The sequence below is a fragment of the Blennius ocellaris genome (genome assembly GCF_963422515.1).
Source record: "Blennius ocellaris genome assembly, chromosome: 3".
Lineage (NCBI taxonomy): Eukaryota > Metazoa > Chordata > Actinopteri > Blenniiformes > Blenniidae > Blennius > Blennius ocellaris.
This window is the reverse complement of record NC_137652.1, coordinates 8,626,676-8,638,895: the sequence shown is the minus strand read 5'-3', so window position 1 is coordinate 8,638,895 and position 12,220 is coordinate 8,626,676. Positions and strand designations below refer to the sequence as shown.

At 41.2% G+C, this 12,220-nt stretch overlaps 1 protein-coding gene across 1 annotated transcript; it reads left to right on the top strand.

The window, feature by feature from the left end:
• The first annotated feature begins 999 nt into the window (after window positions 1–999).
• Window positions 1,000–10,940, top strand: g3bp2a (G3BP stress granule assembly factor 2a). The gene is made up of 13 exons (XM_080520254.1): window positions 1,000–1,139; window positions 2,872–2,990; window positions 3,075–3,156; window positions 3,404–3,577; window positions 3,881–3,971; window positions 4,053–4,158; window positions 4,255–4,435; window positions 5,066–5,167; window positions 5,907–6,009; window positions 6,108–6,167; window positions 6,276–6,407; window positions 6,495–6,613; window positions 7,386–10,940. Exons 2-13 carry the CDS (start codon window positions 2,896–2,898, stop codon window positions 7,662–7,664), a joined length of 1,524 nt encoding a protein of 507 aa, XP_080376380.1. The 5' UTR covers window positions 1,000–1,139; window positions 2,872–2,895; the 3' UTR covers window positions 7,665–10,940.
• Window positions 10,941–12,220: the final 1,280 nt, after the last annotated feature.

Below are 12,220 nucleotides of genomic sequence, written 5' to 3'. Positions count from 1 at the left end.
TGGCCGTAAAAGCATTATTTGTTTCACAAAAAGTTATGTATGTTACATCCCTCAAAAACACGATTTATCTTGGCCAAGTATCTTGGCAAACAATCTGAGGAAATCCTGCACTTTAAGTGTTCAGACCCTAATGAAGAAAAAAGGTATATATTCACATCACGTTTATCATGCTCTTATGGCATTTGAGTAAACCCAGAAATAACAAGTCTTATGAGTAAAAAAAAATAGCCTGTTCTCATCTGCATATGTTGCCACAACTAACAGATATTTCTTTGACTGAACTTAAAAAAAATTCGAGTAGAAGTAACATTTTAATTTGTTGCTGATGTTCTATGAGGTTGTTGGTCAGTAGATTATTGGTAGACTCTGTATGTTTTTTTGTTTGTGTTTTTTAAAACTTCTATTTGGGAAATAAGAAACAATTTACAATTACAATTACAAACTCTCATAGAGGATAACAGTCTCAGAAATAAATAATGACCATTTTTAAAGAACATGCTGGGGGGGCATTAACACAGTCATCCTTAATAGAAAATTAATCATCACTAATATCAAAATCAAAGTACAAGTGGAAGGATACAAAAACAAAAAAGGAGCAAACATAAGACTAGTCAACAGAAAGGACAGCTTTAAATAATAAGAATCGCAATAGCTGGTGATAAATTATTCTGGCCATTTTCCAACCCGTCAATTTCTGCAGTGCAGAAAACTACAATTTATATTCATTAATAAAACAAGGAAATTATGGTTTCTTATTTTGTCATTTGCAAAAGCCTATTAAATTACAGCAGTTGTCGCTGCATGTTTGAGTGTTTTTTGGGGATATTGGGAGAAAGTTGGCGTGGGCGTGGTTAATCACATGACGTCATGCAATATGATCCCTAGTGTAAGCCTCCCATTGGCTGAGTGGATTCGATGGGGACTCCTGCCCCAGTTTGCAGGGGTAAAACAATAAATCGAGGCTATCACTTTAAATCTTCAATCTCTGTACAGCAGAGATCGTAAACTGTTCGGTTGTAGAGCGTGGGAAATACCACCACATTTCACCTGGGACACTGTATTTCAGAGCCGTTTATAGTCGGTTCCTCTTGGTTATTTATTACAAAGTATTCTGTCTACATAGATAGGTCTTTCACAAGGTAAGTTAGCCATCCGGTGAGGCAAGCGGCTAGCTTCGCGTTAGCCGCATTGTCTGGTTCAAACCGTGACTTTCCGATTACAGCAACTTGTTATTCAGGGGGGCATCCAGGTGTGTTGTTATTCTGTAATGAAACCACATTTACTTCGTGGTCGGACATTTGGAGTACGAGTCAGACATTTTTTATTTTTCCTTTGTTGTGCTTGAGCTAGCATCATAGCACTGAAGTTGGTTCATTGGTGATGTCTGGGCAGTGAAGAAGTTGTGAACAAGGTCAGCGCATTCATTGTTTGCGTTATGGCAGCATTGAACTACGTTACTCTGGACACTCGCTGAAAACACACGACGGGATACGGTGAGTTGTTTTGGGGCATGGTTGGTGTAACGCGCGCAGTGCTGGTTGACCGTAATGGCTAATGACTGGGTTTGAACGTCGTGGTGGCTTCGTGGTTTTCCTGGTTTGTGCTCGGAAGTGCGAGTTGTGCGCGGCGGGATAACAACTTGTCATTATTCATCCATTCAGCGTTTTTTTTAGCTTCTTTGTGTCTGCGATGATGGAATTGCAAATACATCGGCATACAGTAGCGGTGAAAACATTAAAAAAGCGACGACGCCACAAGTTAGCCGGCGCTAGCGTTAGCTCGCAAACTCGGAAGCGGCTTTCCCCATCCGCTGTGCTAGCGTTAGCCCCCCTCGAGTGACAGCGATGAGGCCGGTGAATTACCGCCAATGCTCGTTCAGTTGATCACACAATGTGGGAAAGTGATAAGTCGGCGAATGGAGAAGTGACTCCGAAATACATGAGCGGAGTTTTGCGGAGCACATCCGAAAATGCACGGCCATGCGACAGAAGGGAAATGTGATGTTGTTAGCAGGCCTCGTCCACCAGGCCAGCTCACTACAAAAGGTTGCGCAGATGGGCGAAACTCGCCAATGCCACGGATATGTGTCAAACCACGTTTTATTTGTGATACAATTGTGTTTATTGGTTGTTTAACTTTGACGTCTGTGTCATTCGTCTCCTTTCTGGTCTGCAGCTGTTTTCTGTCTTTGTCTCATTGGATGGATGCGATGGCGCAGTTCAGTGTTGGTTCGTGCGCCAGTAGTCAGCGGACTAAGCAGACGTTTTGCTCAGTTTTAAGCCCCAAAACACATTTTCATGATCCGGTGACACATGGGTCTTGGCAAAAAAAACGCAAAACGCTTTGGTGAAGTGAAACTGGGGACGCCTGTTGTTTGTTTCGTTTTCTCCTGAAATACAATTTTGTTGTTTACCTGAAAGACATTCACATGCACGCGGACTATCAGGACTTCCTTTATCTGTCTGAATGCCATTTCTTCTCATTGGCGCTTCGGGGTCTTTTTAGTTATTTGTCAACGTTATAAAAACTAATACAATAAAGCAACAAGTCTGCACCAAACTCCGAACCAATGCTGGCTTGGTTGGTCAGTCCTTCTGAAAACCATTGTCCTTCTGAAAACCATTGTGTGGTCGTGATGTATTAAGTCAGTGAATCAGTAGTATCTACAGTTGACATTTTCATTAACGTCATCCGTCAATCTCTGCGAGATTAGTTACTCAAAATAAAAAATGACAACCAGCTGTAAAGTGAAATGTTTATTACAGAGTTGTTCAATTGAATATGAGAAGTATATATATAATTATTATAATTTTTTTTTACTGTATTCAAAATGTCTGTTCACAAACTAAACCTGTTTTCATTTACTTTCAGCACTTAATATTGTTTACCAAAGAAATGGTGATGGAGAAGCCAAGTCCCCTGCTTGTAGGGCGGGAGTTTGTGAGGCAGTATTACACACTCTTAAACAAGGCGCCAGATTTCCTGCACAGGTAAATAGATACCTGTGAATTTTGAAATTGATAGAACATTAATACGAAGGTGTTTTTGACATTGAACTGTCAATTGTGTGTCAGGTTTTATGGGAGGAATTCTTCCTACGTTCATGGAGGACTCGACCCGAACGGGAAGTTGGCAGAAGCAGTTTATGGACAAGCGGTAAGTGTGATAATAATAAAAAAAAAAAAAGAAGAGTCATCATGCTATGTTTTAGGTAACTGACTAGATTATTCTTGGTAGTATTGTAATAATTATGATCACATTGTGCAAAAAAGTAGTTCTTTTAGTATGAAATTCCTTTATATTTATGCAATAAATGCTCGCAAAAACTTCAAATACTGGAAATATGTATATATCTCAACATTGTTTAAAATATTTGTTTGATTTCCCACTTTTGCTTTCTTAGGAAATCCACAAGAAAGTCATGTCTCTGCAGTTTAGTGAGTGCCACACGAAGATCAGGCATGTGGATGCCCACGCCACACTGAGTGATGGAGTGGTGGTGCAGGTCCTTGGAGAACTGTCAAACAATGGCCAACCCATGAGGAAGTTCATGCAAACATTTGTGCTGGCTCCAGAGGTAAATGCTTCTACATTTGAATCCTTGTCACTAGTTTTTTTTGTGTGTGTGTTTCAAGGGTGGGCTAAAAATGTTATTTTTGGATTATTACCGGTTAATAATAGATTGTAAATACAATTGCATAGAACTGGCTGAAGCAGTGCATTTAATCAGATGAGTAGTTACATTTAACGTGTAATGGAAGAAATTGCCCTTTTCTATTTTGATATTCAGCAAGTTTATCTTCTGTATGATTTAATTGTGAACCGGCAATATCTACTGATCACTGAAGGTGCTTTCTTTTTGCATGACAAACATTTTTAGGGTTCCGTGGCCAACAAGTTCTACGTCCACAATGACATCTTCCGCTATGAAGATGAGGTTTTTGGAGATTCGGAGGCTGAACTGGATGAGGGTAAGTAATTTTTCCCATGTGGATTCTGGTATAATACCGTTAAATGTGAGGGTGCTAACGTATCTTCTTCCTCGCTCTAAGAATCAGAGGAGGAGGTTGAGGAGGAAGCAGAGGAGAGGCCGCCATCCCCTGAGCCCCTTCAAGAAAGCCCCAACAGCACCATCTACTACGATTCTCACCCTGTCACGTATGCAAATGTTCATCATGCTTGAGCACAAATGCTCGAGTTTTTGAAAGTGATTTTGATTCGCGAAGTGACACTTGTTTGTTTTGTGCTGTGCAGTAATGGAGTAGAGGAGCCAATGGAGGAGCAAGCTCCGGAACCTGAGCCCGAACCTGAACCAGAGCCCAAAGCGGAGGAGCTGAAGCCTGAAGTAGATGAGAAGGTTCTGGAAGAATTGGAGGAGAAGGCACCTTCCCCAGTGCCCGTGGAGTCTCCACCAAACACACAGGAGCCTCCGAAGGTGAAGAGAGTATTTTTAGATGGATTTTCTGTTCCAATAATATCACCGAATGGAACTTGCACTACTATGATTTCATTGTATCTGAGTCACAGTGACTCTAGGAAACCCCTTGATATCAATCATTTCTACACATAACAATAATGCATGGGTTTTATATCGCACTTTTCAGGAAGCTCAAAGATGCTTTACATTGCATTATTCATTCACTCCTTACTTGATGGTGGTAAGCTACGGGCAGACTGACTGAAGCGAGGCTGCCATTCTGCGCCATCGGCCCCTCCGACCACCACCAACCACTCACTCCCACACTGCATACACCCAGGCAGTTTGGGGTTCAGTGTCTTGCCCAAGGACACTTCGGCAAACTGTAAAGCTGGAGATTGTATAGTTTAATTTAATCCAGGTTTTAATTGGAATCTAAAAACCTTTATGAAAGTAAAGCATATCAATACATTAAGTTGTATTTCATTCGACAGATCCTTTTGAATATGCCGGATTCTTTTTACCTCTTGTGCTTGAACGACTACACATCATGGATTCTTTATTGTCATACCAGTTCTCTGTTCCACGACAATGATTTGGTTGAATTATCTCGGAACAGCCATAATGATGCATTACTGCATTTCTCAGACTTTCTCCTGGGCCTTGGTCACCAGTAAAAACCTGCCGCCTTCTGGTACTGTCCCCTCTTCTGGACTGTCACCCCATGTTGTTAAAGCCTCAAGCTCACAGGTAAATTTCTCCCACTCATTTAAAATTTTCTCTCTCATTTGTCATTAGAAATGAATCCCTTCCACTGCAAATTAAATCGTTCAAGCAAAGCCACATATTTTGTGTGTTGAAACGTTCTGTGCCTACCTAGTACTGGTTCATTTAGTTTTTAAGCTGTGTATTTGTATGTATGTATTATAATTTTTTTTGACATGGAATGAATTGCACCATTGTCGGGGGAGCAGTTAAAGGTATACAGGGGGATTTTCAGGAATTTTAGGAAAGAACCGCCCTCTCCACCGTTTGAAAAAAATGCGCATGCGCAACGCTGTACCTGCTCCCGAGACGGAACGCCTACTAAAACGCGTGCGAGAGACATGTACGAGCCCAGTTCTCCTCGTGCACGCTCTGTTTACAAGTCATAAGTCGGCATCGCTCACATAAGCTCACTTTACAAGAAGATTTGCACCAGAGGGGGTGAAACTGTGTAAAAATGTCCGAGAATAATGCGTCGGGTCGGCCACCGGCTTGATGAGGACCGTGTGGAGTGAGCTGCACGCAGGGACGAGCACGTACGACGGGCTTACGTCATATATCACCAGAATGATTGACAATTGGGAGGACCAGTTATTTTGATGATCCACCCGGAAGAAGAAAATCCTCTACTATACCTTTAAGCTGAACTAGCATTTGATTTTACATGGCGGCGTTACGGAAATGATTCACGTTGTCAATTGTGTTTGTCGCCTCCCTCATAAAGCCCAGAGTTGAAGCTAAACCAGAGACACAGACCGCACCTCTTCGCCCCAGAGACCAACGCACTCGCGACAGACCAGCCTTTGCTCCACGGGGTCCCAGACCCGGTAATGAGGAAAACTTGAATCTTGTTTGAATCAGAGTTCCTTCACTTTTTGGTGTATCCTCACAATCTTCTCACGACTGGCACTCTTTGCACTCTTAGATGGTGTTTCTTCTTCAGAGTCACAAACGGGAAAACCACACTTGAGTTTTGTTAACAAAGGTAATAAATCTGTAATGAGCTCATCTTTCTGCTCGGGCTTTCTCACTGAGGCAATTTTTCACACGTTGGCACTGCTTCTGTTGTGATTGTTGTTGTTGTGACCTGCAGGCGGCAGGGGAGATGCTGAATCTGGTGACATGGACAGCAGGCGGGTTGTCCGGTACCCAGACAGCCACCAGCTGTTTGTTGGCAACCTCCCACATGACATTGACGAGAGCGAGCTCAAAGAGTTCTTCATGAGTAGGTTTTTCCAAACACTATTTTCCCAGTTGCAACATTTTTATAAATTTTTTTGGCCATAACATTTCTTGTCTGTGCTTCTTGCAGCATATGGGAATGTGATGGAACTGCGAATCAACACCAAGGGAGTCGGTGGGAAGTTGCCCAACTTTGGATTTGTGGTCTTCGATGACTCTGACCCCGTGCAAAGAATCCTCGGGGCCAAGGTAGAAGGGGCACGTATCAATATTTCATTACCCACTTTAATTTGGTGGTGGTTTGGTGACACACATTTCTACAATTATTCTCTATGGGATTGATTTTCCTGGCTATCTTAAACAATCTTAAAACCTTTTTCTAAACTGTCTAAAGCCTGTCCTCCGTCTTGCTTGCATTCTTTGTCCTCCCCTTTACAAATCGTATTTCTGAAGGAAAAAAATACAGTGAAGCAAATTGTCCCAAAGAATGATCAATTCTCGCTGCACCAATGTGTCATATTTCCTAAACAATTGAATTTTCACAGAAAATTTAGATTTGCATTTGGGCTTCAAAACTCGGCCGCAGCGTGACTCATTCATGTCAAGTTTTGTCTGAAAAGATATCTGAACTTTTCAAATCTGCCGTTGCCATAGTGACCACTGCTTCCACACTCGAGTTTTACTTTTGCAGTAAAAGGTCAAAAAGTGATTCATCTGCAGTTATGTGCTTTTCTGTATTGGGCTGATGAATGCAGACTGGCTACAAACCAGCAGCAGCAGTTGAGCTGCTTATTGCTACTGACAGGACAAATCCTGCGTACGTAGAGCCACCGCATCCATCAGTGGGCAGGATTTGGATGCGTCTTTCCCACACGGCACTGCTGTACTAATGCAGCCTTCTTATGAACGCTGGGAAAGACAAACCTGTGTGTGCAAACCAATCCACGATGGTGGGTAGTGGAATAAGCGGGAGAAGCGGGATTATTCTGTCCATAGTGACCTGGTGTTTCCTCCCCCGCAGCCCATCATGTTTCGAGGCGAGGTGCGTCTGAATGTCGAAGAGAAGAAGACCAGGGCCGTGCGCGAACGGGAAACCCGCGGCGGCGATGACCGTCGGGATATGCGACGCAACGATCGGGGTCCCGGAGGTTCACGGGGCATCGTGGGAAGCGGGATGATGCGTGAACGCGACGGGAGGGGACCGCCACCCCGGGGTGGCATGGCTCCCAAGCCTGGCATGGGCTCTGGAAGAGGGTCCGCTGGCCAGGGAGAAGGCCGCTTCGCCACACAGCGCCGCTGAGAAGAGCGCCACCCACAGCGTGGAAATAGTATCATATTCTTCATCTTCAGCCGTTCTCGTTAACGAAAGAAATCTTCATGTATAAAAGTATATATTTGGTTTTTTTTTTCTTTTGTTTAATTTTTTTTTGTTTTTTTTTCGTTCCCTCTTTGCTTTGGAATGTGACACAGCCTGTCAACCATTTGTTTGTGAAATAGACAAAACAAGCAAACAAAAAAAAAAGAAAAAAAAGTTGCTTCTTAGTTGTGAGCTGAGCGTCCTTTTTTCGGGTATCTCAAGAAATCACAGACTTAATTTGTAAAAATTGTGAGAAAAGGCAAACCAACAAGGAGTAATCTGCCACATTAGGAGGGACTGATGAGACTTTAAACTACAATAATACAGCCCATCATTTGGAAAAGAGATTATATGCCTTGACTTAAGTGGGGCGCTGCTTCATGAAATCCCTCTATTGCACATTTTATATGGAAGTTCTCTGCCCGTTAACTGTTGGAAAAGGGGTGTGATGCAAAATTCGTGCAGTTCCTGGGGAATAGCTTGCCTTTTACGTTTTCCTTTTTGAGAGACCACTGCTTCAGAATTGCATAATGCACTCATCAATATGCACTAATGGGTACTTTCGTCATGTTACGTTGACATCCTTGCTCGGGACGCAGCTGGAGAGACCCGTTTTGTCTCTTAAGCGATACGACTGACCGGGGCAGGCCTCCCTCACAGCCCATCTGCTGTGACCAATGTACTTTTCATATCTTCGACCCAAATCTACGCTTCAATTTCTGCTGGATGGACAAGATGACAAGCAAATCGACTTTTTTTTTTTTTTTTTTTCTTCATTTATACATAAAAAAAAAAAAAAACTTAAAATACAACGAAGCTCAAATACTGGACTTTCGCCAAACGAGTCAGGGGGAAGGATAAATGACTAAACAAAGTTGAACAATAGAGTGGCGATACAGAAAGTGGTGTGGTCTTTTTTATTTTTATTTTTGGACTCCCGGATTTTCATTCTTCTTTCAATTTTTCCCTGCCGGCTTGACTGCGAATCTGGCATAGGCGACACCTCCCTCCCTCCCTGTCCTACGTGCGGAGTAAACAAATAAATGTACAACAAAAATCCTAGTTTACTGTATGTTTTGCTTTTCTGTGTATACTTTTTCATTTCTCTGTCTCGACTTGACAAAAGCATGATGGTGCCTTCTATTTCACCTTTTCCAGTCTTACTAAAGCATAAAGCGGTTCGAGGCTCGTTGCCTATTAATACACGGGGCTGCTCATTTTGAACTCTGGTCTGCTGGGAGCAGATTCAAGAAATACTTGCAGTATTCAAAAGATTTGTTTATCAGGTGCATTTTTTTGTTTGTTTTGTTTTTCATTTTCCATTCTGTTTTACTACCTAATATGATCTGCTGTGAGTTTTGTACATTTTGTGTTGTGATTGTGTCTGTTCTGCGTTTTTGTAGAGACAATAGGTGCCTCGAGTTTTGTTCAATATTAAAGAGGTGTATCTGAAGAACTTCTAACCCCCTCCAAAAAACAAACAAAAAAAAAAAACCCCAAGGTACATTAAAGGTGTTGATAATTGAATGCTTGGTTCTTGGTTTAAACCAGCCACAGTTCCGCACCGCCATTACTCCAGAAAGCTTCAGGTTTTTGGATGTGTCTCGCCACATGATTCAGACACTTGCGGATCCTCGCATGTTCACACTTTCTGTGACTCATGGCTTGTTTAAATCCCTGGAACCTGCAAGTTGTCAGACTGTTCTTTTCTCAGCAACAATTTTGTATTCGTCTGTGTGGGCTGGGGCGTCGACCGTGTCTCCAGCCTCTGGTTAAGGAATTACTTGTGCTCACTTTTCTAGCATTATTGCATTTTCATATGCAGATTATTCACTGTGCTTCTTCACCTTTTTGTTTTTTTGTCCCCCCCCCCCCAACTCAAGGCAAGTGTGATCTCAATAACATACCGGTCAGCTCCTTAACTGTCCACTAGCAGCTTTTGTTTTGACCACTTGGTAGAGAGGGAAGACCTTTTAGTTTCATCTGGAAAAGAAAACGCGACAAATAACGATGTTTTCTTTATTTTGTATCTTGCACTGAAATGGGAAGTAAAAAGATGATGTAGCATTTTTCTTGACAAATACACGAATGAGGTCTTCCTTGTCGGGTGGTATTGCACTATTTCCAACGTTTCTGGGACAATCTGTCAGTTTGAATAAAGCCTCTCCAAATTTCTCGTCTGGCAATGAAAGATAAAACAGCAGGGCTCGTTTTGTTGTCGGCATGGACTAATGCTCGCTCTTACTCAGTTAAAATACGATGTGATGTACAGACATGACATATTTAATGTGGTTTTTCACAGCGACACCTGGCCGAGCTCCCTCGTGATCCAGATGAAATATTTTCAGATGAAAATCGTTTTTGAACAGAGACTCTTAATTTGCTACCTCCAGCGTCTGCCCTGATACTGGAGAAGCAATTTAACTCTTTCGTCCTTCGATGTTTTCTATTGGGTGCTGCAGCCCTACCAAATGTTTGTCAGGTGATTGTGTCACAGAGATTGTTGAAGAGCCATCATGCTTTCCGACCAATATGCTTTGTTTGTTTTGGGCTTTTTTTTTTTATTGTTTTTTTTTTTTTTTTTTTTTACATGTCAGTGGTGGTAAATTATTGGAGCATAAATTACTAACTGGTTAAATATTGCTTTTCAACAATTCATCCCTTTCCAAACTATGAAGGATCCTCCGAAGAAATTTTACACAAACACACGAAAATTACATTTATTTTGTTGTAGATGAAAATGCAGGTGGTGGATCCCGATTGTGAATCATTCCAGTCCATTTTGAATGGAGATAGAAATACCTTTCTGGCTTTAGCAGGCATGGTAAACAGTTGGCTGCCATCCTAAGTTTACTGTGTTTACCCTTGTTGCTAGTTCAAAAAAAAATGTTGCAGGTGGAGAATTTTTTTTCTTTTTTTTTTTTTTTAGTTCAGTTTTTTGAATGTGTTGGACTTAACATACAATAAACTACTGATAACAGCCCGGCTCTTACCATTTGTCATGCTTACAGGTAAATGCCCTCAAAATGAACAAGTTGTTTCCACTGCAGATCCTTTGTAACCTGGCTGTCTTAAAAAGACAAGAATTAGGACAATTAACACACTTTATTTGGCTTTTTTTTTTTTTTTATTCTGACTGTAGAAACACAAGCTACAACACTGCTTGAAATAAGCATCATGTTTCATTGATTTCTCCTTTAGAGGCTACCAGCTTACACTTTCAGGAATATGTTATGTTTTGGGGCACATTTGGAGTTGATATTTTGAATACATCCTCCTTTTGAAATTGTGCTGCATTTGAACACAGCCTAACAAAGTATTCACTTGTGTTTCCAGTCCTATTTCAGATAGCCTACTGATTCCTATTGACCAGCATTGTCATCACAAAGAAATTATCTCCCAAATACAAGTTTATCCACATAAACTGTCAAAGACGTCAGTTTAAATAAAGAGTCCAGATAATGTCAAAACTATTCTGTTGTTGAATTTATTGATATTTAAGCAGGTCTTAATATTTTAATGAATGTAGTATTAGTAATTACAGCGAATAGTGCTAATATTAATGGTTACCTTCACTTGTGAAAGTTGGGTGACCAACGAAGTTAGTTGAGGTTATGTTTTCGTCTGCATGTATTTATTTATCTATTCATTTATTTACAAAATTTCCTAAGAAATGTTCTAGTAATAATAGCACTGATGCATCTCCTTGCAGCCTCTCCATAACCTGGTAGCCAAGCTGTTGTACCCGTTCTAGTTTAGAATTAACAATGGTTATGGAATAGCAAAACATCATGTTGATCTTTTCTCATTCCTTTGTTCCTGAGAAAGGATGTCTGTGATAACAAAATTCTTTAATTTGATTGCATCAGAAAACATGATTTTGCCAAAAGGTGTGTGTTTGTTATAGTACATAGATGATAACAGAACATTGTCTCATATTCGGATGAATCTTGTTTATTGGGGCCTTTTGCAGATGACGTTTCACTTTATGCATTATGATTTATTTTCCATTGGGCTGCTGACAGTTTGAAGAAGCTCAGTCTGAGAACTGTTTAGAGAAACTGATTAGCCAGAAAACAATTGTGGAAGAATCAAACTCTTGGTGGATATAAACCAGCAGTCCTGTAAACTTGGTGCAAGACTGACTGAAAACCTTTGGACTGACCTCATCAGATGTCAGAACATAGTGGCACAACAGGCACACGAATTCAACTCATATTTGAGCTCATCTGTGCCTTGAGTGTAGATTTGTGAGGGTTGTTACTAGGAGTCGTACATCCACCAGTTTACTTTCGCACAATAACCCTAACGAGCTGGGTAATTTTCTGAACTGACAGCTCTCAAGACAAAAACAGAAAAAAATTCAGATGATTTTATGACTTGTCAATTCATTAAAGATATACTGGTGACCTGTTCAGGGTGTGTCCTGCCCTCCCCATAGTAAACTGGGTTTGGCTCCAGTTCCCTGTGCATAGGATTAAGTGGTTCAGAAGATGGAT